The sequence below is a fragment of the Nomia melanderi genome, chromosome 13 (genome assembly GCF_051020985.1).
Source record: "Nomia melanderi isolate GNS246 chromosome 13, iyNomMela1, whole genome shotgun sequence".
In the NCBI taxonomy this organism is placed as follows: Eukaryota; Metazoa; Arthropoda; class Insecta; order Hymenoptera; family Halictidae; genus Nomia; species Nomia melanderi.
Window position 1 is genome coordinate 1,214,317 of NC_135011.1, and position 26,137 is coordinate 1,240,453.

Sequence of the window (26,137 nt, forward strand, 5' to 3'; positions counted from 1 at the left end):
TGTCGAATATGTGTTCGAAACGTTCTCGGACGGACGTTTATTTACAAACATAATCCCCCGAACCTTCCCGATGAACAGATCGTCATGGGACGCACGATTAACCATATTTCGAATACTTCCGTTTCGGTGATCGTTAAAAGGATACTGCGAGACGGTAACAAAATGCATTTCGTCCTTCGTTACTCTCTAATCATTCTCACATTGTTTCTTGTTATTCATAGGACAATCGAAACACGAGGTATTTCGTACTTTGAGCTACAATTCCCTCCTTCGTAGATAAGATAGGAGTCAACGATGGCTTACCGTTCCCGATCTTATCGATAAGAGAGTGACCGAGTGCCTCAGACCTTCGTCGAACACCGGTTTTTCCCACGAGCTAAACCGATCGAAATTCGACAGTAATTTACCACACGTAGATCATTATAATATTACATAATCCTTCAACGCTATTTAAACATACATATACATACATACATATACACATATATACATACATATCAAACAATATAAAGATACACAAAACCGATCGATGAAAACTACTTATCGCTATTGACTTTACGTACACAGTTTTAGGACTGAAATAGTTGGTCCTGTTTCACTTTCGATATCGTTCTCCTTATCACCGATACGGGGAACGCGTGACGACCGCTCCGAAGAGGATGAGCAAAGAGCGGGCGGGATAGTACGGGGCACGTACTTTAAATATTCGGCGTTCCGTATTCCGTGTTTCAGTACGTGGATTCGCCAGTAAATCGAGTAAATCGGCTAGAGATCGTCGCACAGGGGAACGCGGTTTCCCAGAGGAATTAAAAAGGGAACAACCGTCGAACGATATCGTTTCGCACCGGTGGCACAAGGTGTCCGCTGCGGAGGACGATCGATTATCAGCTGCTGGATCACGCCAGGTAAATACGATACTTAGAATAATTCGGAGAAATCCGTGCGCTGATACGCGCGTTGTTTTGCTGCAGCGATAACGATGCATTCGCGATCGTCGTCGGTAGGATGAACGCTAATTCCGCCGTTGATAACGTCGTGTATTTCTTCGTCCAGCTTCGAATGAGAGGCGCGTACCACCTTTGTTACTATACTGTAGATGAATAATGAATGGTTCCCCATCGGTGAACGGCGCACCGGACTCCGAGACGATGAATTAGAAATCTAGCTCGCGGTTCAATATTGCAGATCGCCACGCGGTTAAGGACAGGTCAATCTCCTCGGCGTACGCGCGATACGTTCATCGACGATGGAATCTCTCGCCAGAACCATGCTCGGGAGAACTGGAGTCTCCAGAGGGAAACTGTTGAACCTATTCTGCCAGGTAACGTGGACACCATGGAGCCGATTTGAACCCTTTGCACCCGGAAGTTTCTCGCTGGAAATGTCTCACGTTCTTTTAACCCTTTGCGGATGGATGAGATTTCGATGGGATGAAATATTTATATTTGGAGGACTAGTTTTCTCTATTAACACTTTGACTGCTAAGTATACTCATCGAAGCTCCTACGCAATCAAAGCAGTTTTCTTAACAACGCTGAAACTAGAAGTTTCTTCACAACGATTGCTCTATCTTTCTAGTATCTCGCGTCTGACAGAATTCAGTTTGTTCGTTTCATCACCGAGAAATGTAATGTTTAAGTTTATGTGGATCATGGTGTCACCCGAATTCGGTGGGTTATATTATAAATAATGCTACCAATTGTGGTGACATTCAGTTTGAACGTGCAATGGTAATACTCCAATTCAGTCAAATGATTTATTACTGTATTTCTTCCATTTTCTGAACTTTGCTCTATGAAATCGTGCGTTCAATTAAGCGATTGATGTGTAATTTAGCTTTGTATATTGAAGATTTTGCATGTTTCATCCGCAAAGGGTTAAAATGTTGCTAATCTCCAGGGGAAATCTACATTGAGGAGCGAAGCTGTTTTATTCTTAGTTCAACGTTATCAGATTCTATAGTTTCACTGTTAAAGCGAAGTCACCTCCGAGTGCAAGGGTTAAACTGGAATTTTGGCCGCAGGGCGAGCGGAATGGCCGAACGATCACGTCGCAGGAGATTTTTGAAAGAGAGTCGAAGCACGGCGCTCACAATTATCACCCGCTGCCGGTCGCCTTGTGCAAGGCCAACGGAGTTTTCATGTGGGACGTCGAGGGCAAACGGTACTACGATTTCCTGAGCGCTTACTCGGCCGTTAATCAGGGCCATTGTCACCCGAGGATCTACAAGGCGCTCACCGATCAGGCGAGCGTGTTGACACTGACTTCGAGGGCGTTCTACTCGGACGCGTTGGGCGAGTTCGAGGAGTACATCACGAAGCTTTTCGGGTACGCGACGCTTTCTGTCTTGTGTCGTTGCACGACAGAGAGTGGTATTCGTAAGTGGCTTTCAGAGTGAGAGAGTGAGACACTGATGCTTTAGTAGACGGTAGATCATAATACGTGATCCAAAGATGTATCAAATATAAAGATATATAAAAATATGAAATATATTTATATCAAATATAAAGATAGATAAAGATATCAATAGATTTATATCAAATATAGAGATATATAAAGATATAAATATATTTATATCAAATATAAATGGATGAAAAATACACACTGGGTGTACCTAGGAAGACTCTTCATAGTCAGTAGTCACCAGTAATTTTTCAAACGGCGAAACGTTGGGAACATTCCTCTCGGACACAGCTCACCGAGAGCCACTTATGAATGTAACATTCCCGACCGTAGAAGCATCGAAGCTACTATAGAGAATGATCTTCAGGTACGACAAGTGGCTGCCGATGAACACCGGCGTGGAAGGCGGCGAGACCGCGTGCAAACTGGCGCGCAGATGGGGATACAGTTGCAAGGGGATAGCGAAAAATCAGGCGAAGATCGTGTTCGCCGAAGGTAACTTCTGGGGGAGGACGATGAGCGCCGTCTCCTCGAGCACGGACCCGACCAGTTACGGCGGCTTCGGCCCGTTCATGCCCGGATTCGAGGTCATCCCATACGACGACCTCGCCGCGCTAGAGAAAACACTGGCCGATCCCAACGTCTGCGCTTTCATGGTGGAGCCTATACAAGGAGAGGCCGGAGTTGTCGTGCCGAAGGTAGAGTGATCATTTTAATTCTTTGCACTCGACAAAAGATGCTCGTTTACTTAGATTGTAGAAACTGGAGATTCGATAGCAGGTAATTGGGGTACATGTCACTATGATCGCATCAATCAAAATCTTAATACTTCTAAAATACTTCTAATAATAGAACCTCAATAAAATACTTCTAAAATCCAATATACGTCAATTTCACGCGTTCCGTAAACCTAGTGTTAACGATATTTCAACTGGCGCGATTGCTTATCTTATAAACTAAGGGAGAACTATTTCATTTCTATTATTATGCGTTGACACGTTATACGGTTTAACGTTGAATAAAAAATTTTACAAGTTCGCTGCGTCGAATCAGGCGACTGAAAGGCTCTCGAGTGCAAAGGGTTAAAATTTCACAGGGACCTCGGACATAGCGTTAAATCTCTATATTCTTTAAGGACGGGTACCTGAAGGGAGTCAGAGACCTGTGCACGAAGCACAACGTGCTGTGGATAGCGGACGAGGTGCAAACCGGCTTGGCCAGAACGGGCAAGCGGCTGGCGGTGGACCACGAGAACGTGAAGCCGGACATCCTGATCCTCGGGAAAGCGCTTTCCGGCGGTTTCTACCCGGTGTCCGGTGTGCTGGCCAACGACTCCGTCATGCTGACGATCAAGCCCGGCGAGCACGGCTCGACGTACGGCGGCAACCCCCTGGGCTGCAGAGTCGCCTTGGAGGCGCTCCGCGTGCTCGAGGAGGAGAAGCTGGCCGAGAACGCGCAGAAGCTCGGCGAGATTCTCAGAGGCGAGCTCGGCAAGCTTCCGCGCGACGTGGTCACGCTGGTCAGAGGCAAGGGGCTGCTGAACGCCATCGTGATCAACGAGAAGATCGACGCCATGAAGATCTGCCTGAAGATGAAGGACGCCGGTCTGCTGGCGAAGCCGACGCACGGGCACATCATCAGACTGGCCCCGCCGCTGGTGATCACCGAGCCCCAAATAAGGGAGTGCGCCGAGATCATCGGCAAAACTGTAACGCAGTACGCCTAGCGCGTATCGCGCACGACGCCTGTAACCTCGGGGAAATCTTGTAAATAAACTGTCGCCTCGTACGAAACACACTCGGATCATGTTCGGGGGGACGCGAGCGACGGCCGAGCTGCATCGACGGCACGCCGTTATCTTGCTAACGCTAGCGACGTAGAAAAATTGGTCGACCGGTTGCACGCCGGTTATTAATAGCTTATTATGATACCGTCCTGTTCTGTATTTTATCGATCGATGCGTGCTCCAGCGTTTAACTGATATCAGACATTGACTCGACTAGGACAGCGGTATCGCGCTCGAACCGACAAACGAATCAGCTCGCGACCGAGAATCAATTTGTTCTCGGCCTCGCCGGGCGTGGAAAATATGCCCGCGACTGTCGATCAGATGCATTTACATCGATCTTATGCTATCGGTATCAAGAACGGCTGCCAGACGATAACAGATCCCCTGTATCGCTGTCGTTCCTCAGGCCGCGCTGTTAATCAATCTTACTGTCGCTGGAAATCCTCCTCGCGGATAGATGTATTTAAGCGCCTTAATCGCGAGCGGATAGACGTTAGACGGTAATTCGGGGGCTGCCCGAAAACTGCAATTAAAGAAATGCACATCTTTATCAGCCCGACGAGCAGCCTTCGGATTACTATAGTATTTGCTGTTTTCCGTTTGCTCGGCATGCTGGCGCCGCAATAAAAACGCGACTCCGACTTTATTATCAGACACGGTGTCTTTCGTCGTGTCGAAAGGAATTTAGTGTAAATCCTTCGGCCGTATCAACCGTATACATAAATATCCCACGTAAATAACCAGTACACCGCCCCTACTCCTCTCCTGTCGGACTCGTATAAATGTCAGATTGATCGCAAAGTCGCGTACAGTTTGTCTGATCCTCGTCGGAGCGGCACGCCCTTCGATCCTCTCGTTTCCGAACCAGTGCGCCGCAGATCGGGGAGATGCATCCGGTAAGGTCGGGCCTCGTCGCCTCCTCGAGGACGTTGGGTCTGAGGAGGTTCCTGAGCTCGCAGGAGCTGATCGAGCGGGACAACAAGTACGGCGGCAGACATTTTAAGCCTCTGCCGGTGGTCCTCGCGAGGGGCGACGGCGTTCATTTGTGGGACACCGATGGGAAACGGTACTTGGATTTCCTGGCGGGGTTCTCCACCGTTAACCAGGGACACTGCCACCCGAGGCTCGTCAAGGTGATGCGGGAGCAGGCGGGCAAACTCGCGCACACCTCCAGAGCTTTTTACTCGGAGCCACACGGCGAGTTGGCGGAGTACCTGACGAGGCTGCTGGGGTGGGACAAGTTTCTACCCATGAACACAGGTGCGATCATCGACGTCTTCCGTAATTGATTTTAAAAAGGTTGAATGCCGTGGGGGTCACCGGTGACCCCCAACCAAATCGAATTACTATGGGTTAAATGTTAACACATTGCGTACCGGTTAATTCTTAGAAAACTGGCCGATTTCTCGATGAGATCAACTTATAAGTTCTTGATGTATCACTATATGAAAAATATTCAAATATCTTATTATTTCATAAGTATTACACAAGTAATCAGTTCTAATAAAGTTTGACAATTCTTTAAATGGTGTGGTAGTTCGCAAAATAACTCGGAGACTGAACCACGCTTTTCTATTTCGACGAAAACAAATTTCACAGGCGTCGAAGCCGGCGACACCGCTGTCAAGGTAGCGAGACGCTGGGGGTACAGAATCAAGAAGATACCGAACGAACAGGCGACCGTGGTCTTCGCGAGGAGCAATTTCTGGGGACGATCGATCGCGGCACTGTCGGCGTCCACGGATCCAAATTGTTACACCGATTTCGGACCGTACGTGCCCCGGTTCGACAAGATACCGTACAACGACCTGGCCGCGCTGGAGAAGAAGCTTAAGGACGACCCGACCGTCTGCGCGTTCATGGTGGAACCCATCCAAGGCGAAGCGGGAGTCGTCGTGCCCGACGTAATATTTTTTCCATGCTGAGACTCATTCGATCCGATCTATGGGACCGGTGCAATATTGGAACCTAGAGTTCAAAGGGTCAAAGAGGTGGAAGTATTAACCCTTAGCAACAAAGTTTACAGTTTTGCTGTGTCGAATCATTTGGTGACTCAGAAGCGCCTCTGGAGTGCAAAGGGTTAACACTAAAAATAACTGCTTTCGGTTCTCTTGTTTCGCAATTATTATCTTCCAGCCATTAAATATTCGAAATGATTTTAAAAATAGTTTCAGTTGAACGCTATAATTAATATCTGAGGAAACTGAAAATAATCTGTTGATACAATTGTTATAGAGTTTACATATCAATCATATTACATGTTTGGTAGTTCTAGTATTGATCATTGCAAAGGAAGAAATCAGAAATGAGTCATTTCGACTACTGTCTAGTAGTTTCAGTGTTAAACGAGAATTGACTTTTCCAGGACGGTTACCTGAAAGGCGTACGGGATCTATGCACCAAGTACAACGTCCTATGGATCGCCGACGAGGTGCAAACTGGCCTGTGCAGGACGGGGAAGCGACTGGCAGTCGATCACGAGAATCAAAGGCCGGATATCCTCGTCCTGGGGAAAGCATTGTCCGGAGGACTTTATCCGGTTTCCGGTATCTTGGCGGACGAACAGGTGAGTCATTCGCGTTTCAGTAATTTAAATGCGAGTAACTGAACTAAAATAAACATTCGACGAGCAGATCATCCATTGTTTGGAGACCGGATCGCACGGCAGCACTTTCGGCGGAAGTCCTCTGGGAAACAAGGTCGCTCTGGAGGCGGTTAAGGTCCTGGAGGAGGAGAATCTCGCGGAGAACGCGAGGAAACTCGGGGAGATCGTCCGACAGGAGCTGCAGAAACTGCCGAAGGACGTGGCCACGGAATTTCGGGGACGAGGACTGCTCGCTGGTCTGGTGATCGCGAAAGGTAGCGTCCGTCGTGGACGATTCGACGAATGAGATACACCTGAGCCTCGATTTACGCGGAAATCGCGTACAAGAGAAAGAAAAGAAAATATCGAAGAGAGAAGCTGGTGTAAGTTTTAAGCCTTTGCACTCGAGAGGTTGATTTCATACAGTAAAACTATAAAATTTGATATTTAATATTATGTTTCCTATAATGCGTAATTTCGAGAAATATTTAAACAATAGCTTTGTTCCTCAATGTACGCGTGATTTCTCGACTTAGTTTCACAAAATACCGATTTTATCTCATTGGCAAAGGTTGAAATATTTCTAGTGAAAAACTTCTGAGTGCAAAGGCTTAAAATAATAATAAATAGTAATAATAGAAATAATAGTAATAACATTTTTCACAAAATATCGATTTTATCTCATCAGAAAATGTTAGAATATTTATAGTGAAAAACTTCCGAGTGCAAAGGGTTAAAATAATAATAAATAGTAATAATAGAAATAATAGTAACGACATTTCAGAAATGTTCCAATTCACCGCGTAAAAAGAGGCTCGCTTAAGAGAAGTCCGCGTAAATCGAGGTGTACTGAAATGTTTCAGTTGTTTACAAGTGAACGCTTTTGTTGTAGACTTCGCCGAGGGCTGGGACATTTGCTTGAAGCTGAAGGAGGCAGGTTTGTTGACTAGACCGACCCACGGGCAAATAATAAGAATATCCCCGCCGCTCGTTATCACGGAGGAACAACTGCGAGAAGGACTGCACATACTGACCAGTGTGCTCAACAGTTACAAGTGAAGAAACCCCGTGAATCCTCGCGTGACGGTAGTTCATTCGTTTCCAGCCGCCAAGAGGAGAAACACTCTATGATTGTACGCGTGAAATGTAGTTTTATTGATAAATACAAAAGTTGTGCGCGCAAGCGATCACTAAGCGTGCGACTCGTGCCTCTTCAAGTGTCTCGTTAGACTGAACGCCTGCGAGAACAGCTGGTTGCAGCGATGGCATTTGTACGCTTTGGCGCCGCTGTGCAGGCTCAAGTGCCTCTTCAGGTGGCTGATCAGCTTGAACCGTTTCCCGCAGAGCCGGCACTGGTGTTGCCTCAGAGAGGCGTGCGACGCCTCGTGGTTCTTCAGGTGGCTCGACTGCGAGAACCGTTTCCCGCATGTTTTGCATTCGAACGGCTTCACTTTCGTGTGGATCCTCAGGTGCTCGATGAGGTTGCCCTTCTGGACGAAGCTCTTGTCGCAGTACTCGCACTTGTGCGACCTCGCCGCCTTGTGCGTCTGCAGGTGGATCTTCAGGTTGTACCTCTCGCTGAACCGCTTGTCGCAGATCTCGCACTGCACCAAACCCTTGCCGGTGTGCAGCCGCTCGTGCGCCCTCAGGTTCTTCAGCATGCGGAACCTCTTCCGGCAGGTCGCGCATTCGAAGGGTTTGCTCTGCTCGGTGACCGTGCTCGGCACCGGCTCGTGCGTCTTCAGATGGTCCCGCAGGTAGGAAGGATACGCGAAGATCTTCTCGCAGATCTTGCACTTGTGCACGTTCGTCTTCGTGTGCAGCCGCACGTGAGCGTTCAGCTTGCTCTTGGTGGAGTACGCCTTGTCGCAGCTCTGACACTTGAACGGCTGCTGGCCGGAGTGCGATAACCGGTGGGTCAGCAGCTTCGACCTCTGGGAGAACAATTTCGGGCAGACGTCGCACTTGTACCTCTTGTTCTCCGCGCTCGCCGCATTCTCCTCCTCCGCGTGCCCCTTGTAGTTCAGATTCGCTGCGCATATCTGGTACCTGCCGATGTTCTCCTTGTTGTCCGTCCGCTCGAAATTCTTGCCGAACCTCAGCGCCCGCCCGTCGAGCATGCTACCCTCGGATTGCATTGGTGTGTTCTGGACGCGGTCGGAGCTTCCGTTGGACCCGTGGATTTCCTCCAGGTCCATGTTCTCCGGGAAACTGACGCTTTGCATTTGGTCCACGTTCGCTCCGGGCTTCTCGTAGGATAAATTCTGAATGGAATTGTCGACGGAATTGATGGACCTCTCGTAACTCAAGTTCTGCGGTATCTGGTTGGAGTTCTCGCAGATGTCGATGTTCTCGTTGTCGCAGGACATGTCAACGTTCTCTGTGCTGTGAGTGATGTTGTGGCTCACCAGCTGCATTCTGTTTGTGAACGTGTGGTTGCACAGGGAACAATGCAGCGCGCAGGCGGCTCGATTGGGGTCCTCGCCGTTCATCGGGATCATCTGCTGGATCATGTTCGACCTGATCAAAGGGGACAGTTGACTGTTTTGTACCCCCTCGGTCAGGTTGGAACTTAAGTGGCTAAAATTCAGGTTCAAGTAAGGATTCTGAGACTCCATTACACGCATACGTTGCACAGGAATGTTGTCCTGAATGAATGGTAAATGCAGTCTACTGTGCGTGCAGAGTTCCTGGTAGGTTGCACACAAGATACCGCATTCTATACACTTCAGTGTCTTGTGTGTGCTTTGAATCGGCTGGAAACTTTGGTTCTGTTGATACAGTTTGCATCCAGAAACTGCAGCGTATGCTGCTAAACCCGACACCTGGGAAAATGTTGAATTCCGTTTAGCTATGTGTTGCCTGTGTAAGATTTCATTATCAATTTTAACACTAGAACTACCGAGTTAAGTTTGTCTTTTCGAAATTGTTCTGTAGACCTCAATGGTGTAATTATTGAGACCTCTGTTGGAGGAAAATCACCTTTAGAGCGGCTTGTCTCAACGCTCTGTCGGCGGCTCGACATTGTTCCCTGTAAAGCAAAGCAGATTCTGCTCTGGTGACGCAGCGATCGCACATTTTCTCCGGGAGACCATCGCCTTGCCAAACCTGGTGAAAAACGACCGTTAATACGCGATAATCATACAACGGTGATTCGATGAAAGTCATTCATTACGTCCAAACACGACAAGGACCGCAGCTTAGCAGCGAGAGAGGAACCAGCTGGTCCCACGAATAAACAAATCATTTTATCGCCATCCTCCCTCAAGCATGTACGGCATAATTTGCTGATGTTCTCACTGTCAATCTCTTTCGTAACGATAAACATTGTAATCTATCGAACATCAATTCGAAAGTCGCTGAACCGAGATCCTCGGGTTCGTGACTTTGAGGTTATGTATTTGTTTGATTACATCATGATCTCGGAGGTCAATCATAGATGGCGCTGACTAATTATCGGGTGCCGCCGTCTGCAAACATGCTCCCTGTAATAGCCGTTATTAAAGCGGTAATTATTAATCAACTGACAACAAGGATATAGGATCCAACATAAATATATATCCATTAAACACTGTTCGACACTTTCACCATTTTCCCTTCCACTATCCCCTAATCTATCATGTCCTTGATCGCCTTAAAGAACGGATTCCAAAAACGTTAGTTAATTACTTCATAAATAGTAATATATAAATATAAATCAATTAATGTATAAACAGTTAATTAGTATAGAATTCATTAGAAATCAATTCTTCATGAAATCATAATCCAGTCGCAAGGCAATTTTTTTCAATTTTCTGTAACATGCATTTATATCCTATTTGATAAAATAAATATTCAAATGACTATTCAAACACTAGATATTAATTAACCATTTGTCATACTACATACTGGCAAAGCAAAATTACATCTACGTCAAGCCGGTTGAGAGGCGCCAGGGGCGGTTTGCCTATCCTCGCAATGACAGCACCAGTGTGTGACAAAGATAATGTTTCTTTTCGTTGTCAACCGTTATTTAGGGAGTTTGGTTTCATTTTTATTTTGTGTTTGTTATATCCTGATGTTAGTTTCTTTCCAGAATTTATCTATTTTTAATTGTGTGAAATTTAGTTTTTCAAGGATTGAATATATGTGTGGATGGAGTCCATCCTGTTGCAGTTTTGTATTTTTTTTAGGATAATGATAGTTACGGGCGACAGTAGCGCCATCTAGCGGTGAGAAGTTAGCCGAGTTTCTCCCTATACCCGCAATGTGTAAGACAAGGACAGACATACTGTGCGACAAGGACAGAGACAGTCGTCTCTCCGCCACCTCCTTCGAAAAAGCATCTCATCAGTCCCTGGTACCTACTCGTGAAGCATCAGGACCAAGGAGGTCTCCAATATGGCGCCATCTAGCGGCTGAACCTACGAACTAAATGCGACGTCGATGTAAAGTAAACTACGAGATCAACAGCGGATTCATCAATAACTCAACTCGCGGGAACCATCCATCGATATTAGCAATTCAGAATCGTAGAATGGACCTTCGTTTACTCTCCCATATCTGTTTCGACATGATTTTCCTCGGCGTTAATTGTTTATTAATCATTCTTCCGAACGATGTTCCAGGACTGCGCGAGACTTTCCGACCGAACGAATCGTTTAATTTCTCAATTAATAGACGTAATTAGTGAATATTTCTCATCGAGAAAGTTACAGGAGACTCGTAGGAATATTCTAGTATCAAATTGAATCACATTTGGGCTGTAATTATTGAGTTATCAGTGATTTTCCTATTGATTCATTGCGTCTCAATTAATGCAAATTGATGACGCGCCATCTATTGAGAGAACAATGAAACTTCTAGCCAAATAGTATCCAATTATCCCCGCCAGATGGCTCTAATTAGAAGACCTCCTTGGTCCTGATGCTTCACGAGTAGGTACCAGGGACCGATGAGATGCTTATTCCAAGCAGGTGGCAGAGAGACGACTATCTCTGTCCTTGTCGCACACTATCTCCGTCCTTGTCTTACACATTGCGGGTATAGGGAGAAACTCCGCTAGCTTCCCGCCGCTAGATGGCGCCACTGTCGCCACCCACCAAAATTCTACATCCTTGTCGCACTCATTGCGAGGATGGGGTAAAACAATTCCTGCAATTCTCTATTAAAAATGCATTAATAACGGCACTATCGACGAACTGACATTTTCCTGGCATCTATTCAAATCGTCACCCAGCGTAGCAGAGTATCGTATGCTGCATTGTTATGCATTATTATGCAATTTCGGAATAGCCAAAGGGAGCAGCAATTAAAGACAGTAATTGCACGAAGGATTGACCGTTTGCACTCGAAACTATGAAATTTGATGTTTTATATAAATGTGAAGTATTTGGGTAGATAAGCTTCGTTTCCCGTTTCATTCGAGCGTTCCTCTTTAGTTCCAAGGAGCATCGTCTTTGTTTATTTAGAAAATGTTAACCGCTCCCAACGAACCGCTTCCTAGTCGAATGCCACGATAACGGCGAATAAAGACACGCGCGAGTGGTCCGCACAGATATTCCGGCGTTCGATTATGGAGAACGATTACGGTAGATCGATGCAGTGGTACGGCGACCTTTTCACCTCGCGTGTTCGAAACTTCGTACGGAAACGACTCGAACGTGCAGCGGGCACATCTCGCGTCGTACGTGCAAGTCGCGCGGGTAGACAGCTGTCCTAAGCGGTCGGTGTCACGGCGTTGCATACACACGCATCGTTCTCCGGTTTATCGTTTTCGCGACACCGGAGACCCATGTTTCACCTGTACGCGCGCGCGCGTTTGTTTCCCGGGGAAGTTCGCGCGCCGGGTCGAGGAATTGGCGAACGTCGAACCCAGCGTCGCCGGCGATCGGTCAAACCGACGAGAAATCGGGACACGTCGACGTTATCGAGGCGAGCCTTACGTGAAACAGCTTTGTCCGTCGATTCGCGTGAATTTCTCGTCGAGTTGGTTTTAGGACATATCGTCTTCGTCTTGGCAGAAAATATTGAAATATTTCTGGTGAAAAACTTCGGAATGCAAAGGGTTAAATATCAAAATTTACAGTTTTGCTGTGTCGAATCATTTGACTTAGAGGCGCCTCTGGAGTGCAAAGGGTTAGAAACAGTCGTTTGTCATTCCTTCTCAGTGCAAAATTCGGATGCGTGGAGAATCAAATAATTTTATGGTAGTAGGCTATACTTCATATAATGCATCGATCTAAGAAATATTGACGTAAAATAGCTGTCCGTCAATTCACGTGAATTTCTCGTGAAATATCGTCTTCATCTAATCAGAAAATGTTGAAATATTTCCAGTGAAAAACTTCGGAGTGCAAAGGGTTGAAAACAGTCATTCGACTGGTCCACCCTCGAGACGAGTACCACCGGCGGGTCATTTTCAGCCATTTCGAACCTTGCCAAGGAAATTATGTAAACCATTTGCATTTTTTCAGCTTCGACCCTTATCCATACATCTCAGAGTCATCGAGTTACCCACGATTACCATTCGATCGCCGGCGACCGGTGAAACCGACGAAAAATCGGGCGTCGCGAAACGTCACCGTTATCGAGCCGCTTATCGCGGGCACGCTTTCCCGTGAAAGCTGCATCAAACTATTTCCGCGACGCGTATCGCATTATCTTCCCGGTAATTCCATCGTGCGCGCGTGTTAATTCCGTCGTCGCGCTGATGGGACGTTCGATTTAATTAACTAAATTGGCTTCAGCTCGGTAATTCGGCAAACCGTTGTAACACAGTCGGCGAAACGGGAGCCGAGGAAAAAAGGGCTAGGAAACGCGTTGATTTATACGCCTCCGAAAGGGAACAAGCGCGGCGGCGGCGACCTGCAGCCGGGCGTACGTCAACCGCGACACGGACCGCCGCGGATTCGGCGCTTTTGATTAATTCGAACCGTCGATTAATTCGATTAACGCGGCGAGTGCAAAAACGACGATAACACGGCGAAACAAGGGAATTAATGGCCGCCGTTCCCGTCCCCGACAGCGCTCGCGGCGGCGTGCATTTTAATTCGCTCGGGAAACAACCGGGGAACGAGGCCGCGGCGAAGTAGGCGGCCGGTTCGCCGCCTTTTTCGTTTTCGGGGGCATTCGTTAGCGCCGGCGGTGTCCAATTACGAATCGTAATCACTGATTCGAGGCGCCGGCGACGATTCTTCCTTTCGGCCGGCCGCGACATTAAAACTTCCTGTCGCAGGCACGGCTCGTCCGATTTCACGACGGAAACTCGCTCGAATTACCTGTACGCGCGGCCCGTGCGTGTTCACGGGAATTCCTGTGCGCGGCGAAACACGGCGTACCGCGGGAAGCAGAACTCGTGGAAAATAGGCGGGCATTGGAGAAAGCGAGAGACGCCGCGACAGGACGGGCGTACGCGATCCTCCGGGAATACGCGAGATAATGGGGTTGCGGGTCGATACACTCGATGTGTCCAGGCTTCGCTGTTTAGGCGGAAAACGATGAAAGTTCCCGATAAACCGAATCGAAGCGAGTCTAACTGCGAGCTCCAGTCGTTCGATCGCGATTTCCGCGGGTCGGGAGGATCGGCCGGTTACGTCGCGGCGATGAAACTCCAAACGGATTTTAACCGATCGTGTTTTTTCCCCTGGCCGAACTGCCGGAATCGGATGAATCGCGTCGCACGGTGAACACCGCTCGCTCGCTCGCTGCTGCGGTCTCCGTATGCAAATGAAAATAGGTTTGGAACCGATGCCCCGAATGTAATTTACGGAGCTAAACCGAGTTATCCGGAGTAAATCGCGATTCGAATTCGCCGCTCGGAGAGGGTTTCCGGCGTGTTCCGCGCGCGAGGAGAAGAAGCGGAAGAGGTCGCGGGAATTTTTCCGTTTTTTCAACGGGACCACTTGGCTCGCGCGTCACCGAGCCGCCGGCTAACTGAAATTTACGAGAAGCTCTCGCGCGTTCCGCTTAATTCGCTTTGCAACGATCGAGGAGGGAGGCGTCGGCCTTTTTACGGCGCTCCTCGATCTTCTCGAAATCTCGACGATTCCCGAGTGTCCTTTCGCCGTTCGCGGTTCAACGGGAAAATCGACGGATCCGGAAACGTGACGGAGCAGCGGAATCGACGGAGTTGGCAATCGGCGTGATTCATAGATATCGTTGTCCTTCTTGCGGTTTGATGACGCGCCGCGCTCCGCGGAAGGAAATTTCCGCGAATCATTATCGAATCGGCGTGTAAAAGAGAAACTTGCGGAGCGTGGTTTACCGTTTGGATATTCGGGATCAGAAGTAGATGATTCGTGATAGATTCGTGAAATGAGGAGAGGGAATGAGGTGTGGTGGAGGAGGAAGAGGGAGAAGGAAAGGAGATAGGGAAAAGACGAAAAAAGCGACGCTGATGGAAAGGGAACGAACGGTGATCGATGGAGGAAAGAACTAATTGAGAAGCTAGAAGAGATTACTGTAATTACGATAATTCCTCGAGCATAAACGTGCACTGCGTACGACACCGTACGACTTCGGCGAACGGAGGTTTTCCTGCTTTTTGGAAATAAGGGACGGACCGTGAGAACCGTCGTCGATTTCGCTGTTTTGGCTAGATCGAAGACGTCTGTATCGAATGTTTTCGATGAAATTTGATTATTTATGTGTAATAATATATGATAGCGATCAGTTATGATTAGATTTTCTATTAGAGATTCTATAATATATGAAGTATGCAATACATGAATAAATCTTAACCTTTGCACTCGGAATGTTGCCACTAGAAATATTTTAATATTTTCTGACGAGATAAAATCGATATTTTGTGAAACTAACTTGAAGAGCAATCACACGTACATCGAGGAACACGGCTATTTATTCGAATATTTCCCAAAATGATGCATTATAGGAAATATAACATTAAATATCAAATTTTATAGTTTTACTGTATGAAATCAAGGGTTAAAAAATATTGTCCAGTTTAACCCTTGCACTCGAGAGGTGACTCTCACCACTTGACTTCATACAGTAAAACTATAAAATTTCATGTTTAACATTACACCTCGTACAATGCAACAATTTCTGAAATATTCAAATAAAACACCTTTCTTCCTCAACGTGCAATTTCTCTTCGAGTTTCCCAAAATATCGTTCTCATCTAATCAGAATCTATTCAACCATTCCATTGAAGAACTTCCGAGTGCAAAGGGTTAATCTCACAAAGTTCCCAAATACCCACGAAAATCATTCACAAAGCAACATTCCCGAATTCCCCTCAAACAGCAGCTCCCCTCCACTCCCCCCCCCCCCCCCAGCAAAAACAGTACATCACAGTCGAAATTCCAGAAACCACCAGAGTCCGGCAGCAGAATCGTGCTTTCTCAGGCGCCATTTAAATCGTTCTTATTTCCACTCGCTAGCGAATCGCGTCTCGGAAACGTCCGCAGCACCGAGCGACGAATGACAAATATGTCGGTCCGAACGGCGAGAAAGGAAAAGCGAGGAAAGGAAAAAACGAGTTAAGCGCGGGGCGCGTCGAGCGGTGCGCCGCTCCTGAGTGAAGATCAACAAGTAGTTACAGCGGTGGGGGGAGTTCTGTTTGTATGCCGGCGCGGGGCACGGCAGCGCGGGGTGCGCGGGCGGCGGGGCGCGGCGGTAGGTCGTCGGCGTAAACGCGAGGGGAGGGAGCGAGCGAGAGGAGCCGAAGACGAATGGCCGAGGGACCGAGAGCGACCGAGCGAGACCGGCCGCCAGAGGGAGCGAGACCGACCGGCTAGCGTCGGAGGGGGGACGCCAGTGCGGAGTGGGGCGGAGCGAGGGTGAGAGTATTCGGGGCAGGCGGGCAAGCAAGCAGGCTGTGGCAGGCAGTGGTAGACAGTGGTAGTAGACAGTGGTAGGCATTCGGATTTAGAAACGAAGTCGGGAACGCCGTGGAATCCTCTCGCAGCAGTGTTTCCGGAGTTCGCGAGTGCCCGAGGAACAGCCCGGCAGGCTCGCGAGTGAGCGACGTGTTCCGTCGGTTCGGTGCGAGCGAAGAAGAGGACTCACGGGGAGCCATGTGCGTGGACGCGTTCTAGCGATCGCTGGAGGCCCGAACGAACGGAGAGCGAAGAGGACCGCGGACGCGTCCGCCACGGCCGAGTACTCGAGGGGCACAGAGAGGACAGGGAGGAGAAGGCGCAGGAGGAAGAAAAGATGTCGCTCGAGGGGCCCGCTACCTCGCTACGGCCCTGGCCGAGGCCCCAGCGTCTTTTGCTAGCGTTTCTGCTGCTCTGTGGAACTTTCGGTGAGTGGGATACGTTTCTTTTCATAGTGGTTAGGTTCGCAGTGCGTTGTGTGTCGGGGTATGAGTGAGGGCCGCGTGCGCGCGCAACGCGTCCCGAGGCCGAGCGCCAGGGTGGGGAGGGGCCCCAGGGCCCCTGCCACGGATCGACGCCTCGCGTCCGATTCGCTCACCCGGTATACTGATTTATACCGTTGCGTACGCGGACGTCGCAGTACGGAATATATTGGGAGGAATGTATTCCATCGAGTATTGTTAGCGTAGCGTAGTATTTGTAACGTAGAAATGTTTATGGGCAGTTTATTGAGGGAATTGTGGATTCGGTTTGGGTCGGTGGCCGTGATTTAATTGACGCGAGTAAACTCGGTATCTCGCCGCGTCGTTTCCGGCAACCTTTCCGCCATGTTGCATCGATATCGGTATCGACGGTGCTCGATAGTTTCTCGAAAGCCGTTGGACGTTGAATTCGGACGGGGCACAACGGACGTGTCGTTGACTCGCGTCGTACGGCTGAATGGCTGGACGGCCTAACGGCGACCATCTTCTTTCCAGCCGTGTAATCCAAAACCGGTAACCGGCTCTGTTTTTCTTGGGAAAAGATATCGGATAGCAAGGTATCGGGTCGACGCCGACGAAACGCGTACCCTGAGAAAACCGGTGGCGGACGTTCTATTCCGCGCGATATAACTCGCCGCGATACTTTCTCGATGCGTGTGCACGTATTCGCTCGTGAGAATCGAGCGCGTTCACGTAGTACAACGTAGTACAACGTAGCGCACGAGCGTGCTACAGTTTCCTCGCGCAGGAACGGCCGGGAACGCCGAGGAAAAGAAAGACTCGAAGGGGGAAACTGGACGAAGGAAACGGCCGAGGGATGCAGGGAAGCGTACGGGATCTCCTCGGTCGTCGCGCGATCGAGGCAACGAAAATCTGGAGCACTGTATCGAGGGTTGCGGGGTGACGAGGTCGCTGCCGTAAATCAGAGTTTAACACGTCGAATGCCGCACAATTTTAGCGAGATGCATAAAATGAGACTGTAGCGGCGAATTATTTCGCGGGGGAATTTTATTGTTGCACGGTTGACTTGGAAAATATTAGCAGTAGGTAGTATTATGTATAATAGAAATTTTAGCAAATAATTGTTGGTTGAATCTTACGTAGCAAAATGTACGAAATAGTGTGAAATTATTTCACTGAGGAATTTTATTATTATTGCATGTTTGCCTTGGCAAATATCACAGCAGGTAGCGTTATGTATAATAGAAATGTTAGCAAATAATTGTTCTTTGACTGATTGACTCTTACGTAGCAAAATGTACGAAATGTACGAAATAGTGTCAAATTATTTCACCGAGGAATTTTATTATTATTGCATGTTTATCTTGGCAAAAATCACAGAATTAGGTAGCGTTATGTATAATAGAAATATTAGCAAATAATCGTCGTTTAATTGACTGTCGTAATTATTCGACTCGACCATGGGTCACCGGTGACCCCAATGCACTCGAGAAGAGACACTCCATAAGATTTGTTCTAGCAAAATCATAGTCTTCCATAGAATACTAAGCTTCTTATACTCCACGAATACATGAATACTGAAACAACAAATTCGTTTCAACACTTTGATTGCCAAGTAAACGCTCATCGAAACTCCCACGCAATCGAAGCAGTTTCCTTAATAAACCTGGAACTTAAAGTTCAATATTCCCCTTAACGATTGCTTTATCTTTCCAGTATCCTATGCATCCAACAAAATTTTAACCCTTTGCACCCTGTACACTCCACTACACCATTTATAGTATAAACTATTTTAATGAATCAATTTAAAGAAATTATCCTAAGGTTATTGGATTTCCTACACATGCAAATTTTGTATTAATGGAAATAAGATCTGAGAAATGTTATATAACATTTTTGTCCGCTAGGGGTATTATAAAAAAAAGTTAACCCTTAGCAATCCAGGTTGTTTTGTAACCTATCAGCTGCAACTAATTTTTATAGTATTCCTATCGAAAATTAGAAATGCAACATTTCTTTTTATTTTCCTTCTCAATGAAAACTTCGGATGCGTAGAAAACTTAATAATTTTAGGGTTGTTTCTTTGATTCATTCAAACATTCAACCCTTTGCGGTCCGAAGTGCTCTTGGTTCCTCACTTCGAGGTTCACGTCGACGTTCATTCAATTATAGCTTAAATGACGCTCTATTTATTTATTCAAGAATATTCGGGAGTCATTAAATATAGAAAAAATCGTTAAAACAGTTGGAGGATGCAATAAAAGAGAATATCGAGTCTGCCTCGACATAATACTACCAAGGGTTAATATCCTGCAACATTCGAGCCTACAGAGAGTTCAAAGGGCGAAGTTCACGCAAATAATGGCATCACCGGGATTCCGTTGACGTGGCAAAGTGTCGACGTCGCTCGTAACTCATCGGAAACCGTCGAATATTCTTACTGAAAGACTTCCGAGCGCAAGGGGTTAAATACAGTACGCGAAATATTCGTCCGGGCATGACTCCATCGGGCCAATCAGGGTCGCGTCCCATTTCAGCGTAAAGATTCGGGAGACTCGAGAGCGTCGTGTCGGAGCCTTACTCGGCGTAATCTTAAACCACTGGCAGCCGATTTCAAAGTGCTCTCTCGGTGAATTCCTCGGATTTTTTCCGCTGTCTCCCTCCAGCTATCCTTCTCCGTCAATGTCTCCCTCGTCGTCGTCGTCCGTCGTCGTCGTCCCACTCTCTCTTTCTATCTCTCTCTCTCGTTTCTTTTCCCTCTGACGAAAGAATGCAGCTGTAGCTGCGGCAGGGTAGGCAGGCAAGCCAGGCCGCGCAGGCCAGGCGAGAACCGAGGAGGCGTCGCGCACTCTCGTACCACCGCGTACGGCTTCCCTTTTCTTTCTCCCGTCTTACCCTCGCCGCTCAAGATTCCCGAAGACGTTGGACCGTGAACGAACGTAAACAAGCCGATCCGGATTATGCAGAACGCGCGGCGCGGCGTGTTCGCCGTCTCCGCTGCCCCGAATTATATTCCGCGGGGTCCAAGCGTGGCGCGGTGCGGCGCGGCGTGTTCGCCGTCTCTGTTGCCCCGAATTATATTCCGCGGGGTCCAGGCGCGGCGCGGCGCGGCGTGTTCGCCGTTTCCGTTGCCCCGAATTATATTCCGCGGGGTCCAGGCGCGGCGCGTTCGCCGTCTCCGTTGCCGCGAATTATATTCCGCGGGGTCCAAGGCGCGTGTGTCAGCCACGAATCTCCGGTGACGGCCGAGCGTTGTTCCAACGGCGAGCGAGGAGGAAACGGCCACGCGTTCGCCGAAGGAAAGACCGGTCGCGTCTCGGCACGGGGAACAATAAACCAGCGGAGGGAGTAACTGAAACACGTCGAGAGGGGAACCGACGCAGCCAGGAGACCGAGAGAGAGAGAGAGCAAAGAGAGCGTGCGAGCGAGTGAGTGAGCGAATGAAAGAACACGCGGACACGCCGGTTAGAAGGAACCAGCGAAGTCGAGGGGACAAAGAACGTTAGGCCGGGGTCGTGCCGCGGCGTTGCTCTCCGCGCGAAACGGGGAGCGAGATTGTTGGAGCCGTATGGGACGCCGTCTTTCGACTTATGCTCTCGACCCAACTCGGGACGAGCTGCTCGGAAAAATCGAATGGTACTCGTGGGTACCTCGAGGGTGGTTCTGTGTCTTTGGGGAGTTACTTTGGAGGTTGATTGTTAACACTATTCCTACCGCGACCAGTCGAATGACTGTTTTTAACCCTTTGCACTCCAGAGGCGTTTCTAAGTTGCCAAATGATTAGATATAGCAAAACTGTAACCTTTGATATTTAACCCTTTGCACTCGGGAGGTGACTCTCAGTCACCACTTGGTTTGCCGCAGTAAAACTACAAAGTCTGTTATTTCACGTCGAAATATTGGAATAAACTAGCTTTGTTGCTCAATGTATTTGTGATTTCCCTTCGAGTTACTTCCAAAGAATATCGTCTTTGTGTTGTGAAAAAATGTTAAATATTTCTGGTGAGAAACATCCGAGTGCAAAGGGTTAATATCAAACTTTGTATGATGCATCGATGTACGAGATATCGAAAGAAAATAGTTCTCTACCTCGATGCATGTGAAATTTCTTAATTCAATCTAAGAAAATGTCTGCATCTCATTAGAAAATATTGAATGTTTTCGGTGAAAAACTTTTGGAATGTAAAGGGTTTTTTATCACTTTCACGGTTGATATGTCGGTAACGGTTTTTTTTATAGTTTCATATAGTTTTATACAGTTTTATGTAGTTTTACGTAGTTTTGGTAAAATGGAGTGTCCATTGTTCCTATATGTTATACTGTATTTCACCCTTGGTAGCCTGGTTATTTAGAGATGGTAATTCAGGGGAACACAAAGGAAAACGGAGACGAGGATTGTAATCGTAGATGTTTTGAACTTACGACCTGCGGTACCCGCTGCTGCAACACTTTTAATAGGCTTCTTAATCGCGTTATTATAGTTAACGCACGACGTTGCGTTATTTTTCTTGAGAGGAAGACCATTGTCGACGAAGCTACGGGGATGCTACGTCTCCAGATATAAGTAGCACAATCCGATTTTTTTTCAGAGGAATCAAGTTAACCGTTAAAATAGTTATAATTGTACATAAGTAATACGTTCGACAGCAGCATTTATTTCGGTGAGGACCGTAACGGTTGAAATATTTCATTCAATCCAATAAATCTGCTAACAGAATATCGAAAAAGAACTGGAACGAGTTATTGAGTGATAGAATGCCGTAGCTTGTAACTTTAAATAACAATATCTGCGAGCTTCGTTTCGTTTGCTTTATGTGAAATATGGGATTCCGTTATAAATATGTGATCCACTTTCGAAATGAACGGTTCATATGCACTGCTATGTGCGTAGGGTTTCATTGAGAAACAGATCTTTACGTGTGGTCTTCTGCTTGTTCACCCCCATCGTGGAATCCTCGAAGCGGACGCTTTCGCGTTGGCTCGGTGAAACCGTCCGGAAACGGAGTAACGTGCTCGATTAGTAGCAACTTCATAGATTAGGAGCAACTTGCTGTATTACTAGCAATTTGCTGCGTTACTAGCAACTTACTCGAGTAGTAGCAACTTGCTAGATTAGTAGCAACTTACTGGATTACTAGCAACATACTCGAGTAGTAGCAACTTGCTCGATTAGAAGCAACTTGCTGCATTACTAGCAACTTGCTCGAGTAGTAGTAACTTTCTAGATTAGTAACAACTTGCTCGAGTAGTAGTAACTTGCTAGACTAGTAACAACTTGCTCGAGTAGTAGTAACTTGCTAAATTAGTAACAACTTGCTGGATTACTAGCAACTTATTCGAGTAGTAGCAACTTGCTCGATTAGAAGTAACTTGCTGCCTTACTAGCAACTTACTCAAGTAGTAGCAACTCGCCTGATTAGTAGCAATCTTGCTGGATGAGTAGCAACTCGCCTAATAGTAGCAATCTTGCTGGATGAGTAGCAACTCGCCTAATAGTAGCAACTTGCTGCATTACTATCAACTTTCTCGAGTAGTAGCAACTCGCCTGATGAGAAGCAAACTTGCTACGTTAATAACAACTTGCTGGATTAGTACTAACCTCCTAGATCAGTAGCAACTTGCTAGATCAGTTCTAACTTGCCGAATTACTAGCAACTCGCCCGATTAGTATCAACTTTCCGGATCTCCCTATGGAACCACCATAGAAAGGTTGAGGGACACTGGGACGAAGCGAGAAGCACAAGCCGGGCCTAAGGCCCGTAGAATCGCGCTCGACGCGTCGACTGTCTTTTTTTTCCTCTCCGCGCGAGCGGAATCGAACGGAATCGAACCGCTCCTAATCTTTACGTAATCTCGCGCGATAAGCCCGTATCGACGTATCGTCTTTGCGATAAAACTGAAGAGGCTTCGGCGAAGCGAGCCCGATAACGAAATATTCTATCGCGAGTGGTTCGCCGATTCGAGAGCGGCGCGGTGCGAAATTCGCGCGACGCCGAGACACGGCGGAGAAGGAAACGAGACCGCCGCCGCGTCGTTCGAATGAAATCGGAGCGAGCACACGGCGAGGGAAAGAATTCGGAAGTGATTCATCCGCTGCGCTGCGCTGCGCGAGAATCATCGGGAATGACGAATATTTCGTTCCCGGTATTCGTCGTCGGTCGATCGAGGCCACGGATGACGCTCGACGCGCGCGTTTCCATTCCTTCTGTGTCGGGAAGAACGACGCCAACACTGGCTGACGTCCATCTCGGAACTTCATGACACTGAAGATGATTTTGTAATCCAGCAGCAACTACAAGTTTTTATCACTAGAACTACCGAGCATTTGGCCCTTTAGCAAAGCTTTGTCTCTGAATTTACTTGTGATTTTTCTTTGAATTCATTTAAAAAAGACAATCGTCTTTGTGTAGTTGGAAAATGTTAAGTATTGCTAACCCTTTGAACTCTGTAGGCTCGAATATTGCACCAGGAATAATATTAGATATTTTAGTGAATCTTAAAACTACCCTATAATCATTAGATTTTTCAGACATCCAAATTTTCCACTAAAAAGGAAAATAAGAGATCTAAGGAATGTTATAGCATTTTTCATTTTCGCTAAGGATACTATAGAAATTAGTTGCAGTTGCCGATAGATTGCAGAATCATCCGGAGTGCTAAGGGTTAATACGATTGATATGTAATCTCTATAAAGATTGTAACAATAGATTATTTTCAGTTTCTCTGGATATTCATCAATTTCATTTGAAGACAACACATTGATAACAACAAAATAGTTTGCTTCGATCCGTGGGTAATGAACAACACTGATTCTTGTCGAATTAGTTTCGACATCTTCATCGCGAGTCTCGCTCGTCATTGTACGGCAAGGGGTTAATCGGCGCACGGTGCTCGAGAAAGTACCGATCCCCGGCCCGCCGATGGTCCCGGCTGATAAGCGACTAGGATACCAGTAAAATACGTATATAAAGTAAACTTTCGCTTCCCACGGGGAACCGAAGGGTGGCCGGCTTCATTGAAACCGGTTTACCGCGGAATGAATACGCGATGAGTTCGAGTATCCTAGACCGACGGAACGCCCGGAGCCGTCGAAACTCCTCGCGCCGCTGACGGTGGTGTTCCTCGTTTAACCTCCTCGAGGATGCTCGCACATGTGTACATTTGATTCGATTCGCTCATTTCCCGGCAATAATTTCGGGACACACTGTACACGCTCACTTCGTCGCGTTCGACGCGGTTTAGGAATCCTGCGCCATTTTGTTTCAAGCTTCCATACGTTTCGAATAGTTTTTGTTTTTAATAAGAATATATATTTCAAGGGTCAACTTTCCACTTTCAATGTTAACCTCTCCCCAAGACTTCAAATAGAATTTAACAAACATATTATTCGTTCGAACGCAAATTACATATTTCTGTTATCGATGATTATACGTTAGAGCGCGTGCGTGGAAGACTGGAATTTTCTCTTATTCTCAGTAAGTTGTTAACCCCTTGACGTACTATTTACTTCTGCTAAGCTCGCGTAATATTTTACTATCGACAATTTAGAAGAAACACAAGGAAGATTTCCATTCTACTTCAGGCGGAAATTTCATTTGAACATGATACATTGATAATAGCGAAGTAGTTGTTTTTGCTGTTGTCATTGCTGTTAAATTAGTCTAGAGAACTTCATCACGAGTCTCGCACATTGCACGGCAAGGGGTTAATAACAGAGATAGATTGGTCAGGGTTGAAAAAGAAATCATAGGGCAAGAGGTTAATATTCCTCTGGTTCCGCGTTTCCTGTACACTTATCTAAACGTTCGTAACTCCGCGCAAGAAACTACTCTTGAAACTACTGTGCTTAACACTAAGTTTACGGGCATTTATTGTAGTTTATTCTATTATTCCTGGGGAAGTTGATATTCGTTCATTTAGATTTTGGAAACTGTAGATGTAGAAATATACAATCAGTCATTACCAAATAATGTTTATAAAATTCAATCCGCGTCAAATCGACGCGTTCCGTAAACCTAGCGTTAAGCGACTTCGCGGACTGGCCTCGCTTCGCGCCCCCGCCTCGGCCCTTCTGACCTTCGGGGAAATCCTCCCCTCGAGCGGGAGCACTTGAACCGAGATGCAATATTATCGTTGGTCTCGAAGACAAATGGGTCAGTCGTAGGTATTATAATTGACGAGCCGCTTATTTCCTTCGGCTCGTTGTCGGTGTTTCCACGATCGAGCGCACCTCGTAAGTGGTACGTTTGCCGCTCCGTCTCGATCGAATTCGAAAGCTATCGTCGGACGACAGCTAACCCGGCACGACGCTACGACGGTGCGCCGCGCAAACACCTATTATTCGAAACGGCACCGACGGCGTTCCGCAAACATCGGAAACGTTGGAAGCTCGAGCTCCGGGAAACGTCGTCTTCGTCGACGTCGTCGCCGTCGTCGTCGTTGGGGCTCTAACGATTCGTCCGAGTTCGCGATCGCGTTCGCCGCCGCTCGAGCACTCGACGATACCTACTCGACGCGTCCCTTCCTCTCGGCCGACCGCGAATATCGCTTGTCTCTGCAGAATTTCCGCGTCTTTACGTCTTCGCCCTCGTCTTTGCCCTTTTACACCGCCGGCCATCTCTCTCTTCGCGAGCCTCTTCCACGGGAACTCGCTCGAGAAGATTCGCCGACGCGAAAATCTGTCGGTATCCGAGACCGTGAATCCTGGGATCGATAGTATGGGTTAACGTGAATACGGTTGAGTATAGAGATAAAGATTGAGAACATTAACCCCTTGTACAATGACGAGTGGGACTCGCGGTGAAGATTTGTAAACTAATTTATCGAGAATCAATGTTGTTCATTATCCACGGTTCAAAGCATACAGCTATTTTGCTATTATCTTATTATCTTCAAATGAAATTTCCACCTGAAGTAGAATGGACAATTTTGTTGTATTTCTTACAAATTGCCGATGGTAAAATGTTACGCGAGCTCAGTAGCTTAGTAAGCTTAGTAAGGTTCTTTGAAATATACGAAAGCTTCGGCAGATGAAGTTAAATTATATGTCGATTGCTTGAATAATGAGAAGAAATTATACACTGATCCCTTCTGTTTC

General features: G+C 47.2%; 3 protein-coding genes across 7 annotated transcripts in view; 2 read left to right on the plus strand and 1 right to left on the minus strand.

The window, feature by feature from the left end:
* Positions 1 to 25: 25 nt before the first annotated feature.
* On the plus strand, positions 26 to 7,966 carry LOC116431452 (ornithine aminotransferase, mitochondrial-like). Of its 3 annotated transcripts, XM_076373117.1 has the most exons (10): positions 754 to 905; positions 1,186 to 1,321; positions 2,024 to 2,328; positions 2,771 to 3,101; positions 3,539 to 3,922; positions 5,080 to 5,452; positions 5,792 to 6,096; positions 6,558 to 6,758; positions 6,826 to 7,051; positions 7,669 to 7,966. In XM_076373117.1, the coding sequence occupies exons 2-10, from the start codon at positions 1,247 to 1,249 to the stop codon at positions 7,833 to 7,835; spliced, it is 2,367 nt and encodes a 788-aa protein (XP_076229232.1). In that variant the 5' UTR covers positions 754 to 905; positions 1,186 to 1,246; the 3' UTR covers positions 7,836 to 7,966. The 3 variants fall into 3 exon arrangements, with proteins under 3 accessions (XP_031842768.1, XP_031842767.1, XP_076229232.1); XM_031986908.2 differs by lacking the exons at positions 5,792 to 6,096; positions 6,558 to 6,758; positions 6,826 to 7,051; positions 7,669 to 7,966 and adding exons at positions 26 to 154; positions 222 to 238 and having other exon boundaries at positions 733 to 905; positions 3,539 to 5,082; XM_031986907.2 differs by lacking the exons at positions 5,792 to 6,096; positions 6,558 to 6,758; positions 6,826 to 7,051; positions 7,669 to 7,966 and adding an exon at positions 253 to 398 and having other exon boundaries at positions 733 to 905; positions 3,539 to 5,082.
* On the minus strand, positions 7,894 to 10,209 carry LOC116431446 (uncharacterized). 2 transcript variants are annotated; one of them, XM_031986889.2, is made up of 3 exons: positions 9,952 to 10,101; positions 9,679 to 9,884; positions 7,894 to 9,601 (listed from the first exon to the last, which is right to left on the minus strand). In XM_031986889.2, exons 2-3 carry the CDS (start codon positions 9,799 to 9,801, stop codon positions 7,967 to 7,969), a joined length of 1,758 nt encoding a protein of 585 aa, XP_031842749.2. In that variant the 5' UTR covers positions 9,802 to 9,884; positions 9,952 to 10,101; the 3' UTR covers positions 7,894 to 7,966. The 2 variants fall into 2 exon arrangements, with proteins under 2 accessions (XP_031842749.2, XP_031842748.2); XM_031986888.2 differs by having other exon boundaries at positions 7,897 to 9,601; positions 9,759 to 9,884; positions 9,952 to 10,209.
* Positions 10,210 to 16,568: 6,359 nt separating this feature from the next.
* shg (DE-cadherin) overlaps positions 16,569 to 26,137 on the plus strand; it is a 46,679-nt gene continuing 37,110 nt past the window's right edge. For both annotated transcript variants that reach the window (XM_076373450.1, XM_031986874.2), the window contains exon 1: positions 16,569 to 17,025. In XM_076373450.1, the coding sequence (XP_076229565.1) occupies positions 16,935 to 17,025 (91 nt within the window). In that variant the 5' untranslated portion in view covers positions 16,569 to 16,934. The remainder of the gene's footprint in view (positions 17,026 to 26,137) is intronic.

Coding starts and splice junctions, on each gene's coding strand:
- LOC116431452 (XM_076373117.1), top strand. CDS start 1,247: ATGGAATCTCTCGCCAGAACCATGCTCGGGAGAACTGGAGTCTCCAGA. Junction 3,923..5,079: donor CGCGCGACGTGGTCACGCTG/GTCAGAGGCAAG, acceptor CAGATCGGGGAG/ATGCATCCGGTAAGGTCGGG. Junction 7,052..7,668: donor TGGTCTGGTGATCGCGAAAG/GTAGCGTCCGTC, acceptor CTTTTGTTGTAG/ACTTCGCCGAGGGCTGGGAC.
- LOC116431446 (XM_031986888.2), bottom strand. CDS start 10,104: ATGTTTATCGTTACGAAAGAGATTGACAGTGAGAACATCAGCAAATTA. Junction 9,885..9,951: donor GGTCCTTGTCGTGTTTGGAC/GTAATGAATGAC, acceptor GTTTTTCACCAG/GTTTGGCAAGGCGATGGTCT. Junction 9,602..9,758: donor TGAGACAAGCCGCTCTAAAG/GTGATTTTCCTC, acceptor ACATTTTCCCAG/GTGTCGGGTTTAGCAGCATA.